The sequence below is a fragment of the Amblyomma mixtum genome, chromosome 1, assembly GCF_055824585.1.
Source record: "Amblyomma mixtum isolate Tamu chromosome 1, ASM5582458v1, whole genome shotgun sequence".
Taxonomy (NCBI): domain Eukaryota; kingdom Metazoa; phylum Arthropoda; class Arachnida; order Ixodida; family Ixodidae; genus Amblyomma; species Amblyomma mixtum.
In genome coordinates, this window is record NC_143012.1 from 86,801,864 (window position 1) to 86,818,556 (window position 16,693).

Genomic DNA, 16,693 nt, shown 5'->3' on the forward strand with positions numbered 1-16,693 from the left:
TTCAGGGATATTGGTAAGCTACCATTCATGATCTGAGAGAACCTGCCATATGCGCTCCACCCCATTCTTATTCTTCTAGTTATTTACCTCTACTCTACTTCTAGTTATAACATCTTTACTCTAAATATTACGATCGGTTGGCACCTCCTTATCGGCTATTTTTTAAATAAATGGATTGTAAGAACTGTGGGATCCCTTTCTATTCTTCATTCCTATACCACATGTATGCTCTGTGCTCTGTGTAATTGAATATAACTCTGAAGAGATTGACAAAGTATCAAAATTTACCCGTTCGATTCTATTCTCGCTATTTTTACGTGGCTGGCTTCGTGTTTTACGTTTCATGCGTCTACAGTGGTCTGTATAAACGTTGGCCGCATGCAGTACGCACTGGGCCGCAAACAGCCAGAGATCACATCATGCTTAGAGACTGCATTGATAACATCTTTCTGAAGCCAAGGTTTCCTGCAGTGCTGCATGAAAGGGACACCCTACCCTTTCGGGTAGCGGACAACTCTACCCATGTTTACGCAAAAGGCGTACTGGCGCTAAAAAAACGAAGACAACACACACAACAGGACAGGACTGGCGCCAGATTTTTTTAGCGCCAGTACGACTTTTGCGTAAACATGTCATGCTACAACCAACTAGCTCAAATCAAAGTATTGCTGGAACTCTACCCAGTTTTCATTCTTAGTAAAAATCGGTCATGAGGGTGCGTGCGGCTATGCTGATATTTCTTGGGCAGCAAAAAAATCATTTTACTGGCGATAAAATGGCTTTTTAGGTTAGTTACTCGCGACCATACGCGTTGAGGTGAGAAATGTGCCTTAGAAGTAGTGGTTGTACAGTACATTTTGCTGTTGAACTGATCGTCCTTGTGTCTTTTAATTTAATTTCGCCGTAGCTTTTTCGCTGTGTGGGCTTCTGGAAGGTGGTGGTTGGTGGTTGGGGGTGGCGAAGTTTGGGTCTTGAGGTGAGTGAAGTCGGTCGGTGGGCAGTCTCCTAGGTAGGGGGTAGGGTTTGGAGGTGGGTGGGGATTGACGCTTCTGGAACCTGGAGGCTTCAGTCGCTTAGGCTTCATGAACCGTTTTGGGGGCTTCTAACACAACCGTTCTCAACGAATGTCGCTCATCGTGCTTACGCGGTAAAAATTAACTGCTGATCATTGCTGGTTACATGGCCTGACTTAGCAACAACAGCTCTCCTGCTGCTGTACTTAGTTTTGTGGGTTTAAAACTGATCGTAAATACGCTCTCCCCGCATAACCGCGGCTGACATAGTCCAAAACGCCGACTGCGCCCGGTGATCGCGCGCGCTATACCGAACGCATGCCGACTGGCTGTCCCCTGTGCTAGCTCAGCAGAGCTGCTCTTTCCTCAGGGACCGTCCTGCAAAGCTGTTGGCGCCGTTAAACTTCACCTGAACTACTTAAGGGACAGTGGGCCTAATGCTCGGTTTTAGGCGGGCGCTGCGAGGCCATTTCCCTAGGCCCGCTATGCTGTTTTAATGCGAAAGCATTAGTCTGATTTCGAGAGAAGCCAGCAGCGCGCACGTGTGTGTGTGTGTGTGTGTGTGCGCGCGCGTGTGCGTGTGTGTGTGTGTGTGTGCGTGTGCGTGTGCGTGTGCGTGTGCGTGTGCGTGTGCGTGTGTGTGTGTGTGTGTGTGTGTGTGTGTGTGTGTGTGTGTGTGTGTGTGTGTGTGTGTGTGTGTGTGTGTGTGTGTGTGTGTGTGTGTGTGTGTGTGTGTGTGTGTGTGTGTGTGTGTGTACTGTCAGATGGTAGAGAAAATCCCGCCGATAGCAAGAAAAAATTCGCTGTGGCTTAGCTTGGTTAAGCCCGGTAATTGCGAAAGCAATATCCGTATACCTACGCCGCGGTGCAGCTGCATGGTAGTGTAGCTTGTGGTTAGACTTGTGGCGATGCATCTGTTATACAATCCAATCCAATCCAATGCAATCCAATCCAATGTAATCCAATCTAATCTAATCTAATCTAATCTAATCCAATCCAATCCAGTCCAGTCAGGCCACCGTTCATGTGCACCGCCGTCGCACACGGACGGCGCGAGATCGCGAAGCAATGTTAAGCCGCTGGTGGTTGGCACAGCTACTGCTTTCTAGCGACGTGAGTCGAGCCTAATCTCTTCAGCGTAACGCCACAATCGCGCTCCTAACGGAGAGCGCAGGAGTTAGGCGCCGGTGGTGGCACCGCCGCGGCTTGCGACGGCGCGAGTCAGTCGCCCTTCTCATCGGCGTGATGTCACACATAACGTCACACAGAGGTCAACTAAAGGTCACTGGTGGCACCGCCGCGCCACGGCAAAGGCTGAAAGTGCAAGTAGTAAAGCTTTCGCTTTAAAACTAGGGTGACATCATCAAGCGGCCGCATGACGCCCACAGCAGGCAGACCACGGCCACTCCAGACAGTCCTATATACTTACACTTTGTTCCTCTACATATAGACCCGCCGCGGTGGCCAGTGGTTACGGCGTTCGGCTGCTCACCCGAAAGACGCGGGTTCTATCCCGGCCGCGGCGGCTGAATTTAGATGGAGGTGAAATTCTGGAGGCCCGTGTGCTGTGCGTTGTCAGTGCACGTTAAAGAACCCCAGGTGGTCGAAATTTCCGGAGCTCTTCACTACGGCGTCCCTCATAGCCTGAGCCGCTTTGGGATGTTTAACCCCAATAAACCAAATCTACATGTAATCGCCACTGGCCGACCTACATGTGGGGCCAGTTTTCCAGACAACATTCGTACCAAAATTGTGACGCAACCATCTGTTGTACAGCATTCAGGGTGGTTTCATATGATTTCTAGTCACGTAAGCTTACATGTGCTAGTAAAGCTGAAGGCTAGCTTGCGACAAGGATTCGAAACGACGAAGTATGAACCTTTAATTGTATGCCCTCCCGGACTTTCGTATCAAAATTGCAGTGCAACCGTTTGTCGTACAGCTTTCCGGGTGCTGTAATACGCAGTGGTGTGTGGCCGTGTGTGTGGGTGGTGTCATACGTCACGCCGCCGGAAATGGCGCAGACATTGGAGCACATTGCCTGCGTCGGGGCATTCCATCCCTGGATTTCATTGCGGCCTGTTGTCCTCGTGCAATGAACATAGATTATATACTGTAGAAGAACTGCAGTTAATAAGAACGGTGAACTGGGCTAGTTGGTAGGAATTCATACTGAAAAACTGCGCAAAAAACGAAGACACAGAACGAGAAGGCACAACACACAGAAGGCAGTTGATAGTCTGCGCCCGTGTTGTGCCTTCTCGTTCTGTGTCTTCGTTTTGTGCGCAGTTTTTCAGTAAGAACTGCAGATTGGGATAGTTGGTGTAGATTCATAATGCTGGTTCAACAGCGCGAACGAACACAGTCCAAGGAAGAGACAAGACCCACAAGCCAGCGCTGAACTTACAACTAATTTTTTATTGGGAAGAAGCACGTAATATATTCACACGAAAAAAACAGACAACGCACATGCGCAATGTCAATAAACTCGTAGTGCTGGTAAAAGATAAAACCGCTTTAAACGCACGTATGCATCCGCACAACCGCTACCCACCATGTAGCATATTCATTTCTCGAAGGGAAAATGAGACAGATGGCGTACTCACGCACCCTTTATCTTTCCGGATAATATGAAAGGCTGCAGCTACTTTTCTAGTGCGCTGGTCTGAATGAACAAACAACACATTAGTGTCACCAAAAAACGGCGTGCATTTGTACGTGGAACAATGCTTCGCTAGGCTAGTTTCTTTCTTCTTTAAAGAATTAGCGTGCTCCATGAGCCGCACGGTAATGCAGCCGGCCAGTCTGGCCTATATAGGTAAGGCCACAGGGCAGGGGGATTTGATATACTATGCCAGTCTAACAGGGAACATATCTAGTTACATGATTTATGTTGCAAGCATTTCTTCTGCGCCCCTCCTTCTTTGAATCACCGCTCCCACTCTTCCTAGTTTGTTAGGAGCAGAAAAGATCATATAGGCACAAAAAAAAGCAAGAAAAATGTTTCCCAGCCCGTGCAGTGAACAGTGAACCATCAACGCTTTCGGATTCCCACACGCAAGCAGTCTTGGGTGTCTCAGCCGAATTTTTTCCGCGTGCCGCTCAGCGCCCGCAATCCGCACAGCCCCCCTTTACAGAATCAACGCCTACCGACTTTCCCGCCGCTTTCAACTTCCTGCGCGCGCTCCATGCCCGCCTGCTCTCTGAACAACATCTGCGAGTGCGGGCAGCTTGCACTGAGTGCGCTCGGCAGTGCGCCCTTTTCGCTGTGTCTGAGTTCACCAACTGCTGTGCGCGTCTTCCGATGTGCACCTGCGCGGGCGAGTTTTCCCTTCTCTCCTTCTTCCACTGTTTACTTTATTGTTTATGAGAACCTCAGTCAGTCAAGTGCACGGATCCGTTGATGACGCCAGTGCCGCTCTGCGTCAGCAGCGTAGCCCTGGCGGCTTTCAATTCGTCCATCTGAGCGCAGACGATTACGGGTTTGCATACGCGGCTGAACCATGTAAGTACAGGTTTTGAAGCTTAATGCCAGCAAAACCTAGCATAATACCCAAAGCCGAGAGTTCTTGGTGCTGGAGAAAAGCTTTTAATAATCAGAGAGAGTTTGGGGGGTCAGAAAACCTTGTCGCATGGTCGGTATCCTTAGTGGAAAAGTTGGATAACGTTCATGATGAAAAAATAGCTCAAAAGGAACACGAGGGACGGAAAGACAACGACGCAGACAAGGGTCGTTCAGATGCATGATGAAGCGTGATTTTTTCATCATGACCATAATACCCAAACTTCGTGCGCAGTTTCACCGCTAACGAGCCAGCGGATGAGGCGAGAAAATCTGCATAAGCCGTCAGGATAAAGTTGGACAGTACTGTAGGTCTCAGTGCAAAAATGAGTGGCCTTTATGGCCAGGTAATGCAGATTGTCAACGCTAACTGGCCTGCAATGTGCATTTGGAAATGTATTAGGTTCAAGTGCTGCTCCCATGCTTCAGTGTGTGATGATTGCGTTTCTGTATTGGAGGTTTACAACGAGTGATGTATTTGTGGTCACGTACTTCGGCATCTCAAGGTCTTTCGTCTTTTGTTCGACCTGCCGTAGGTTTGATCCCCAGTCCTCCCGCACACATGCCTTAGTATAGAGTACGAAATTAGGCCTAGCGTGCATCCATTACCTACCCGCAATGCTTCTGGTGGTACACGTCACCGCTGGCTGATGTATCATAACTGTTGTCGTTATTTCTGGTATTTCTAGATGTTTTTTTGATAGGCGCATCAAGGCGTTTGGTGTAGTGTTTAGAGTCGTGTTGTTGCAAGCGCACTCCCGACCTGAAGATGATGTACGGGCTATTACGGAGGCTTCAATAATCATGAGCATGACTAGTACTAAGCGGAGACCTGGAACCTTGGATTTCAGTGCTACTTTGTAATAGGCGAGAAAGCGCGATCCGAGCTCCACTGTTGTTTTTTCGCCAAAAACGCATGGCTAGATATTTATTTATTTACTTATTTCAAGCTAACGTCTCGGCCCAGAGGGCATTACAGAGGGGTAGTGATGCAGTGAAGCAAAAAATAGTGCAACATACGTAACAAACAGTGCGACAAAAATGTAACAGAGACAAAAAACTAGCAGCGGGAATGCGGGATAAGCAATAATGAAAAAAAAACGACATATACAAAAAGACAGGCAAAACTGAATACAGGCGTGAACAGGGGATTATTATCGGGGCTCGTCTGAAAAGCAGGCGGTAACGTGCGGTAACAATCTAGAAACTAAACAGAAAGCACTGTCATTGTGTGGGAAACATAGCTAATAAGTGGCAACACTCGTTAATGTTGGTCGTTAAAAAGGCAAAAGAAAGTAGAACACAATATGAAACTACATAAAACACACAACAATGTAACTGAAAACTTGCAAACTAAAGGAGTTAGAACAAAGAAACTTCTATGCTTTGTAATGCAAGCGAAACGTTTGTCCTGATAGTTATTTCCCACACAGTGAAATAAAAGAGCACAACTTTCTGTCGGCTGTGCCACGCATGCAGTCATTTCTGTGTACATGCTTTGATTTTGAATAACGTGAGTCGGCTGTGTCCGGGCGATGAATACAATTCCTGAGCTCCTTTGTCTGCAGATACGGCCTGTTCAGCAGCCTGACATTATCTGATGACCTTTACCCTTATTTTTCACTCACTTATAAATTCCAGAACTCTGGACGATGTTGGGAGCAAAATACACTTTTTTGTTTCGTTCACATAGCATTCGACGTTTCGTGGAACTGTGGCTTATGGAAAGGTGGACCTGGTGCAGGGCGCAAATTCACTGAGGCTTACTGATGGGTTGTTGTTAAAGCGTGTTTTAAAGATATGGCTGTTAGCAACAGGACCGAGGAGTACTGCATATATGGATAGTTTTTTTAAGGTGGGAGACTGTCTACGTGCTCTGATCTCCTTTCCCTCTATGCATCAAAAATGATAAAAATATATGGTATGTTTCTTTGTATAACGCCATTTATCATTCTCACTAAACAGCTGTGAAGAAACAGTCAAGCCACCTGACAGCCTAGAGCAAGAGATTCCTCTGACGATTCACAATGGGGCGAAAAATGTCACCACGTCACAAATGAGGCAAGTTCCGGTAATTAAATTATTTATGGAAAGACGGAGACTATCATAAGCTACCCTATGGTTTGTGCTTAAACCCAAACATGTAAGTAGTTTGCGCAGGAAAAATTTTTACAACCCAGAGAGATAAATAGGGAACACTGTGTGTGTGTGTGCGTGTGTGTGTGTGTGTGTGTGTGTGTGTCTCTGTGTGTGTTCGTGTGTGTGTGTGTGTGCGTGCGCGCGCGCGTGTGTGTGTCTGTGTGCGTGTGTGTGCGCGCGCGCGTGTGTGTGTCTGTGTGTGTGTTCGTGTGTATGTGTCTGTCTCTCTGTGTGTGTTCGTGTGTGTGTGTGTATGTGCATGCGCGCGCGTGTGTGTTCGTGTGTGTGTGTGTGTGTGCGTGTGTGTGTGCGTGTGTGTGTGTGTGTGTGTGTGTGTGTGTGTGTGTGTGTGTGTGTGTGTGTGTGTGTGTGTGTGTGTGTGTGTGTGTGTGTGTGTGTGTGTGTGTGTGTGCGTGCGTGCTCGTGTGCGTGTGTGTGTGTGTGTGTGTGTGTGTGCGCGCGCGCGCGCGTGCATGTGTTCGAATTTTGCCTAACTGCGCAAATCGACCGCCACATTGTTTTCAAACTCCTTTCTGTTCAGAGTGAGACGCACGGAGATGGGTGCCCTTTTCCGGGACCTGATGTGGGGTGGCGCTGGGCGTGTGACGTGTAGGCCTAGCAGGTGCCATGGAGTCACCACTCAAAAGCAACAGCTGCGCAACGACGCAGTCGCAATAAAGGCAGCAGCTGGAATCCCCGCATATATGTCTCACACCCCTCAGATACGTCGGCTCTGCATGTTGGTCAGCTCCTCCAGTGTCCATCGGCCATTTTTGCAGAATGTCAACACAGCTTCAGGGAGTGAGGCAAAGCTTCAATGTATACTCTTTTTTTCATGTAGGTTACTACCTTTCACTTCGAAAAATGACATTGTTAGCGCTTAATAGAGACAAAGAATTGGCAGTGGTTTAGCTCTGGTTAAACCTGGAGGATTACGAAAGCAACGAGGAGAGAGAGAGAGAGGCAATGGAGAGCGCGCGGCAGCGGCGGCGGCCCCGGCACGCTAGCTATGCGCCGCTACTGCGCATGCGCAACTGGCGAGCGCGGCGGCGGCACCTCTGAGTCCCCCGCGCAGCGACGGCGGCGGCGCGCCAGCTGTGCGCCTTGTGACGTCACTGCTCCTCGCGTATGCGCAGTATCGCCTTTCGTCAGTTCCTCGAAATGGCTTGGCTTCTCGCTTAGTGTTGCCTTCGCAACAAAAACGGCATCTGTTATCTCAGCGCCCCGCCATGATGCAAAAGAATGAAACAAGCGATGTTGATGATTGATTCATGGCAGTACCTCTGCAGGAGAAAGCATTGGTTGGGAAAGCAGCGCGCATCATATGCGCTTGGAGTGAGGCTATTCGCAGCAGAAGACAGTCGAACTTTGGTGAGTGTTTCAGCTCTGTCAACATATGTTGCCGCCACGCTAACACAATGCACTTTATACGGAGCGCAGTAATCATGGACGGACCGTAGCTGTGCCCCTCGCTGAGATCAGCACAGCGGCCAGAAAATGCAACGAACCAGCAAGGAACACACCTGCCTGTGCAAACTACTTCCTTGAGGCGATCACCTGCATGAGGTACGATTGATTAGTTTCCCTATAGCAAAACTCTTTTAGCATATTTAATCTTTGCCGCATGCATATTTCACGGTGTCTAATTAGAGCCAACCAGTTTTAAATGTTGTATTCACGATTACGCATTAAGTCGCGTGTTATTCTCGGCCTTACAGTCGGTAAAAGCAAGGCCGAATTCAGCTTAGTCTCTCTCTTGTCACTCAATGTGGTGTTTTGGCAGAGGTTGTCGGTATAAATGTAGAATAGCTCTGTTGTATGATGGAGGCATACTCCTATTACACAAACGCCCTAAGGCTTGCTTTAATTCTACAAAAAGATGATTCGAAAGTTTATTTATTTGATAGCTGGCATTCTGTTACTTTCAAATAATTCATTAGGGCAACTGTTAATAGTATTAAAGCAACGTTGAACTGTATGCAGTGAAGGTACATGCTCGCTGCTAGAAAAAGTGCTGCATATACGCAACATTCGTTGCATAGAATAGGTTGCACGGAGATGCACCGAATATGATCAGTCTTGATGCATTGCTTTTGTACAATACGATGACGCATTTTATTATATATGAACCCTCTGCACATCCTGTAAGCAATGCGTATAACCAGTGCTTGGAGCAGCGCAACGCGTAGGTGGCAGAAAATAGCAACAGAGACTTAACAGCGACTAAGTCCTCCAGAGAAAGTCTCACAGAGCACAATCATAAAATGGGTCAAGTAAGAGCAGACGATATTTTCAATCAGATTTTGAAGACTGACCAAAAACAGCCAGCGACAACAAGCGATGGAGGACACTTAAAGAACATAATATTGTATGATGAAAGTGGCTTTCGATCCGATTTTTTGCCGAGACCGCACAGCGAATGCGCGCCTCTTCTCCTCCAACCGCCAACTCCCACTACGCATGCGCAGTTCATGTTAGTTAGAGGCGCATGCGACAGATGGCAGCAGTTGTCAAGCACACGCCACATTGCAGGCACACCTGGATCCTCGTGGAACCATATCGAGCATGCGTCTCCCGCCAGCGTTTGCTTTCAACCAGTAGCAGGTGGTTCGCCATAACCGGGTGCGGATACGTATAAGTTTCTCTGCTTCTCTGTTGTCTAATTTCGGGTCTGGCGGGGGTACCAGTCTACGCTCCAATCTATAATGCTCCGTGATCTCCCCATATTTTAGCATGCACGCATCCATCCATCCATCCATCCATCTACCAGTGGCATACAAATTTTCGCCTGTTTACGGAGGGCACAGATCTTGTGAAAAAGGCGGATTAAGCAGATTGCAAAGTATGCTCGATGACCTATACAAGGTGCAAGGTGCAAGGTTAGGCTTAGAAATGCTTTTTAACACCGTGATAAACAAGAACTAAGCAAGAAACACGCACACAGACGAAGCGCCTAGTGCTCGTTTTTCGCGGTGTTCGAAATACGAAACGTTCACCAGCTCGCCCTGTTTTCCGTGCTACTTAGAAGTGAAATGAAAGAAAACTCTGGAAATGCTTAAAAGCAAGAGAGGCCACTCTAGGCTGGCATATTCAGGGGGCGGGAGACGTGCATACCAGGGTCAAGTGGCTACCATAGAATCAGATCATAAGAAATAAGTAAGCGGAGAATAATGCAATCCAATATATTTCCAAGGGCCTCGTTTATGAACCACGGCCTGCTATTACTATTATAGGGTCAGGTGTCTTACATAGATTATGATAATCCCACCTAGTATTGACAGGTGGCGCATAGCTGACGACGACGAAGTAGGGCTCGCGCCGTGAGGAATCTTCACGATTATATAAATTTATCTGGTAGATTCCTCTGCTAGAATGTGAATTCGCAACTTTTCCTTCTCCGTATTTTTTGTTTTGTACAAATTCTATCTCTGCGTCCCAAAATTTTAAATTTAAATATACTCCATTCCCTGTACATCAGTGCCTTTGTATCCGCTATGCACCCTGGCCAATCACCCGCCGTGGGTATGTGCCATTCAGCCTGAGGACATCATCATCATCATCATCATAATCATTTAATCTGTCGGCTTTGCTGCCTCAGCTTGCCTGGCCTTGTCTTTCTTCCCGCCTGCCTGGTATTAAAGCACCCATCGTCAACAAGTACGTTACAGTCTGGTGGATGCGCGGGGTGCCCGTTAGCCCATGCAAGAGGCCCCTCCAGGCAGCCGTCACGCCAGCCCTGTACCGCTTGACACCCCTGTACGTCGCTTCAGTCGGAGGATCCAGGGACTGCCTGCGGATGTTGGACCATTAGTGAGCGGCGCCATCGCGACAGCCGCACCTCCTTCTCTGCAAACCGCCGGTACACCTACACCTACACCTTGCAGACTCCGCGGATACCCAAGACGTTCCATGGGGAATTTTTTGAGGATGTGGAGGACTGGCTCCTTCACTTTGAACGCGTATCTGCGTTTAACCAATGGGACGACGCAGCTAAACTCCGGAATGTTTACTTCAGCCTCGAGGATGGTGCTCGCACCTGGTTTGAAAACCGGGAGGACGGTTTAATCTCGTGGCATGAGTTCCGTCGTCGGTTGTTGGAGGCGTACACTAGTGTAGATCGTTCCGAACGAGCTGAGCGTACACTACAATCCCGCATCCAGCTGCCGAACGAAAGCGTCAGCCGCCCCACCTACGCCGCCCCACCAAAACTACAGCCGCCCCACCTACGCCGAAGTTGCGAGGCGCCAGGCTGCCGCTTCGCCACCGCTGTTTCCAGTAATGCCTCCTGTGCCGCTGTCCTCAGTACCACCAGTGCCGTATTTCGACGATCGCCGAGCGCACTTGCGGAAGGCTCATGTCTGGCGCACACCTGACAACCGGCTTCTCTGCTGTCACTGCGGAGAACCAGGCCACCTCTACCGCAATTGCTCTTATCGACGGGCCGGTCTGCAGAGCTTTCGAGCTGATTCGCCCAGACCCCGGTTTAGCCACCGGCCCCCTGCCATTGACGACTTCCTCGCGGAACAGCGAATTTCAGCCCGTGCGCCGCATCAGCCGCGCTCATCTTCTCCAAGGCGCTCTTCCTCGAACCCGAGCAGCTCCTCGCGAGCGGCACAGGGTCGCTCGCCCAGCCCTCGCCGGGAAAACTGAGATCATCAGCGACCTTCGGGAGCGAGGTCACTGGCAGTCGCTGCGCTGAAGACCTCCCGCCGCCGCCGCTACGCTTCGACCGTGAGCAGATGGCACCGTCATCCGACCTAGACATCCCCGTTTCTTTGGACATACCTGTTCTTCTCGACGGCCGTAGAGTCAGTGCATTAGTGGACACCGGGGCCGACTATTTAATTATGATAGATAAATTGGCGACTCTTCCGCAAAAGTGCTTATGCCTTGTTCTGTGGTGCATCTTCGCACTGCCGGTAGTCATCTCGTTACCCCAAACGCTATTTGCACGGCTCGCGTTCAGATTCACGGATCTACGTTCGTCGTCAGTTGTGTAGTTCTCTGCAATTGCTCCCGCGATCTCATTATCGCCATTGACCTTCTGCAGGAGTATGGTGCTGTCATCGACCTCCGCTTAAGAACCGTCACCTTTTCGACCAGTAAAGCGACCCACCTCGCCAACTGTTGCCACCGCAGTGCCGCCCTTCGTGTTTCTGCAGTCAGTGTCACGTTGCCGCCACGGAGCAGTGTTTTGGTTGAAGTCACCTGCAACGACTTGCATGACGCAGAAGCAGTCACTCCTGCTTACTCAAGGCATCTGCGCCGCTCGCAGCCTAATAACGCTTCGTGGTGGCCGGTCTGCAGTCCTGGTCACTAATTTTTTGTAATGAGTACCGGTACCTTTTTTGCAGGAACTCCTATCGCTTCTGCCGAGCCTGTTATCGATATTCCTGTTTGTTTTGCGTCCGAGGCAGCCGGTACTGGCGAACCCTCCCTTGCAAACGTCGACATAAACTGCCACCTGTCTCGGGAGCAGCGACTGGCCTTGGAGCAACTACTGCTGGAATACAAGCCGTGCTTCGCTTTCGCCTCGAAGGTTCGTCAAACACCCATCACGCAGCACCGCATCATCACCTATGACGACGCTCGCCCTATACGACAGCAGCCTTACCGTGTTTCTGCTAAAGAACGTGCAGTTATTCAAACTCAGGTTCAGGAAATGCTTGACGATGGCGTTGTTCAACCTTCCCAAAGCCCGTGGTCTTCGCCTGTAGTCCTCGTTAGGAAGAAGGACGGCACTCTCCGGTTTTGTCTCGACTATCGCAAACTGAACAGTGTGACCAAAAAGGACGTCTACCCGTTGCCGCGCATTGACGACTCACTGGATAGATTGCGGCGCGCTAAGTACTTCTCATCCATTGACTTGAAGAGCGGCTATTAGCAAATTGAAGTAGACGGACGGGACCGCGAAAAAACCGCTTTTGTGACTCTAGATGGCCTCTATGAATTCAAAGTGCTTCCTATCGGTTTGAGCCCCGCCCCGGCTACGTTACAAAGGGTGATGGACACCGTCCTCACAGGCCTCAAGTGGCAAAGCTGTCTTGTTTACTTGGACGATGTCGTCGTTTTTCCGGAAACATCTGATCAACATCTCCAGCGCCTGCGGGCTGTCCTCGAAGCTCTCCGCTTGGCTGCCCTTACCCTGAAGCACCAGAAGTGTCATTTCGGTTACGAAGAGCTCAAATTTCTGGGTCACGTTGTGAGCGCTGAGGGAGTGCGGCCGGACCCCGAAAATACTGCCGCCGGCGCACGTTTTCCCGTTCCAACCGACAAGAAAGCTGTCCAGCGCTTCCTGGGTGTCTGTGCATATTATCGGCGCTTTATTGCGGACCCTTCCACAATTGCCGAGCCGTTGACGCGCCTCACCAGGAATACCGCCTCTTTTGTCTGGACCACTGAGCAACAGATCGCTTTCTCTACGCTCCGAAAGCGCCTTCAAACACCTTCTGTTCTTGCGCACTTAGGCGAAGATGCCGATACCGAGGTCCACACCGACGACAGTAACATCGGTCTTGGCGCTGTCCTCGTTCAACACCAAGAGGGCGTTGAGAGGGTTATCGCCTATGCTAGCCGTACTCTCTCCCGCGCCGAGAGCAATTGCTCCACGTCTGAAAAAGAATGTCTTGCGGTCGTGTTTGCCACCATGAAGTTTTGCCCTTATCTACACGACCGCCCATTCAAAGTCGTAACCGATCACAACTGCCTATGCTGGCTGGCAAATTTGCGAGACCCATCCGGACGCCTGGCACGCTGGAGCTTACGGCTCCAGGAATTTGACATCACCCTCGTCTACAAGTCTGGCCGCAGACACGAAGACACCGACACACTGTCGCGTGCACCAATTGATCTGGCGACGCAGCATCCGATGACGACAGCGGCTTCCTTGGTACTCTCACCTTCTCCGACCTATTGACCCGGCAGAGGGCGGACTCGGACCTTGGCCCTCTCAATGACGCCCTCGAAGGTAGCAATACGGCTATACCTCGCCACTTCTCTCGACGTCTTGGCTCCTTCTGTTTGTGGCAAGGTCTCTTGTACAAGAACTCGAGAGGCAACGATAGACCTTACCTTCTCGTGATTCCAGCCGATCACCGAGCTGACGTTCTTTTCGCCTGCCGCGATGAGCCCACGTCTGGCCACTTGGGCTTTTCACGTACGCTCGCCAGAGTGAGGAACATGTACTTCTTGCACGGACTTTCTGCTGCTGTCAAACGCTACGTTAAAAGCTGCCGAGAATGCTAGCGCCGGAAAACGCCACCACTTAAGCCGGCGGGTTTTCTCAAGCCCGTTACAGCCCGACGCGCTCCGTTCGGCGAAATCGGCATGGACCTCCTCGGCCCTTTCCCCTTGTCGCAGGGCGGCAATAAGTGGATCATAGTTGCTACCGACTATTTGACTCGCTACGCCGAGACCAAGGCGACCCTTGTCGCACAGCTTCCGAAGTCGCGGAGTCTTTTATGCACAACGTCGTCTTGCGACATGGCGCCCCTTCGAACGTGATTACAGACAGAGGGACGGCGTTTACAGCGCCGCTAATCGACCACATCTTTCGGCTGAGCTGCACAACGCACCGCAAGACCACCGCCTACCATCCGCAGAGCAATGGCTTGACTGAACGATTGAACAGGACCCTTGCGGACATGTTGTCCATGTACGTAGATGTCCAACACAAAACCTGGGATGAGGTCCTGCCGTATGTCACCTTCGCCTACAACACAGCCCTGCAGGAAACTACGCGCTTTACTCCGTTTCACCTTGTGTACGTACGTGAAGTCCAGAGCATGCTTGATGCCATACTCCCGTGCCCAGAAGATGACCAACTCGACCCAGACGCTCAACAATTTGCCCAACGTGCTGAAGAAGCCCGTCAGCTGGCCCGCGAGCACATAGGGCAACAGCAGAGCACCGACGCGCACCGTTACAACATTCGCCACCGATTGGTTGACTACAAACCCGGTGACCAAGTCTGCGTGTGGACTCCTGTCCGTCGCCAAGACTTTTGTGAGAAACTGCTCCGCCACTATTTGGGTCCTTACAGAGTGGTACGGCGTGTGAGTGAAGTTAACTATGAAGCGGACAGCCCAGCTCTGACATTGTGCACGTTGTGCGGCTTAAGCAGTACTATATACCCGGTGACGCAGACGCGTTGATTGCCTTGGAACGCTTTAGTTGCGGATCTTTGCTCGCTTTTTGTTTATTTTTTTCTTACGTTGACAGCGCTCTTCTTTTTCGTAATGGGGGAATAATGCCACCTAGTATTGCCAGGTGGCGCTTAGCTGACGACGACGAAAGGTTAGGAGACATTAATCTTTCCCTTAATGTCAATAAATGTGCTTTATTGTTTTTTCCGCTCTCTCGTCCAGTTAATATATCTATTGTTTACCGGAACCATGTAATTCCTCAAGTGCAAAGTATCAAATACCTCGGAGTAATTTATGATCCTTCTCTTTCCTGGGGGGCCCATATCGAGCAGATCACTGCGAAAGGAGTCTGAGCAGTCGGTATGCTGCGCAGGCTGATCAGTGTTCGTTCTGGCATGAGAAGGCACTCACTTCTTATGATTATAGAATGTACGTCCGTCCAGTCTTAGAGTTCGGCTGTGTTTCATTCTCTGGTGCGCCAGCGTATAAACTTCGCCCCTTGATTCTCTTGGAGCGGCAGGCGTTGCGCCTTTGTTTGGGCCTTCCAAAATTTGTGGCGAATTCCGTTTTCTACCTGGAAGCGCGTATTCCATCATTGGCTTCAAGATTTCGGCTCTTAACGGTGAAAACGTTTGTAAAAATGTGCGATTCCTCGCTTCATGCCTCCAATTTGATCTTCCTTCGTCATCCTCGGCCATTTTTCAACGAAACCTGGTCTCGTTTCCCTATCCCTCAGATATGTTTTGTGCAATTCCTCCTTGACCCCTTAAACGTCCGCATTTCGGACATCCGTCCGGTATGCGCCAACTCTTCATCTATTCAGATTGTCTTCGATGACATCATTCCAAAACATGCAAAGTTAATGCCTTTTCATTAGCTCAGCGGTTTATTGCAGGATTACTTGCTGTGCTTTAGATCTCATGTGCTCATAGCGACAGACGCCTCACAGTGTGAAGAAAAGGCCGGTGTTGGCATTTTCTCCATCTCCCTTGACTGGTCATTCTCACTCCGCCTTCCCGACTACACCGCTATTTATTTGGCCGAATTTCTAGCAGTAGTCTTGGCGTTGCGCAAATTAAACAGCTCTTTGTCTTCTGTCATAATTATGACGAATTCATTATTGTTGTGTTCCTCTCTCACCGCGCCTACAACATCTCAGGCACTTCGCTTACTCAAATGCTTGACTCTACCCCACGTGCGTTCATTACGGTTGGTCTGGGTGCCTGGGCACAGAGGAATCCATTTGAATGAGGTTGCTGATACCCTGGCGAAGGCATCTCTTCAAGGCCCAGTCGTATCTGTGCTTCCACCCAGCGCATATATTACGGCGGCCAGGTTTCGCAGGTATCTGCACTTGAAGGAATTCGCAGCATCAGCTCTGACCTCCTCTCCGGAATTCCGGCATCTCCTTTACCCGTGGTGCAGTAAAGGATGGCGATCACGCAAGCTTGAGGTTTCCTTCACGCGTCTACGTTGTCGCGTGCCTCACTTAAACTTCTACCTTTATAGATCTGGTATGGCGGTCTCCCTATTGTGCCCGTTCTGCGGAGAACCCGAAACGATAGATCATTTCTTGTTGACCTGCCGCCGTTTCTCCTCTTTACGGAGCCGCCTACCTCCTGATGTTTATCTGTAAATAAATGTTTTCCACCACCACCACCACTAGAGCATCCGCTGCGACAGCTAGGTGTAAGTCTGTCAGCTGGGGTTGCTCTCTCTCTTGGGGCTTCCTTCCTTGGGCACAGTAACTGGAATGTGCTCTCCGCCATGCAAAACTTCCTTACAGACACTAAACGGCTGCCGTCTTAAGCTCTGCTCTTTCTCATGATCAATAT

The 16,693-nt window shown here is 49.9% G+C and overlaps 1 protein-coding gene across 8 annotated transcripts in view; it reads left to right on the forward strand.

Moving 5' to 3' along the window:
• The first annotated feature begins 4,293 nt into the window (after window positions 1-4,293).
• LOC149367119 (beta-1,3-galactosyltransferase 5-like) overlaps window positions 4,294-16,693 on the forward strand; it is a 41,007-nt gene continuing 28,607 nt past the window's right edge. The window contains exons 1-5 of one of the 8 annotated variants that reach the window (XR_016284527.1): window positions 4,304-4,518; window positions 6,541-6,636; window positions 8,004-8,085; window positions 8,155-8,280; window positions 10,313-10,328. Coding sequence is in view for 1 of the 8 variants with exons in the window: in XM_089554270.1 (XP_089410396.1) it covers window positions 4,380-4,518 (139 nt within the window). In the remaining 7 variants the exon portion in view is untranslated. Of the gene's footprint in view, window positions 4,519-6,540; window positions 6,637-7,147; window positions 8,086-8,154; window positions 8,281-9,246; window positions 9,337-10,312; window positions 10,329-16,693 lie in introns of those variants that run through there. The other 7 variants (XM_089554249.1, XM_089554275.1, XM_089554255.1 and 4 more) reach the window with 7 other exon arrangements.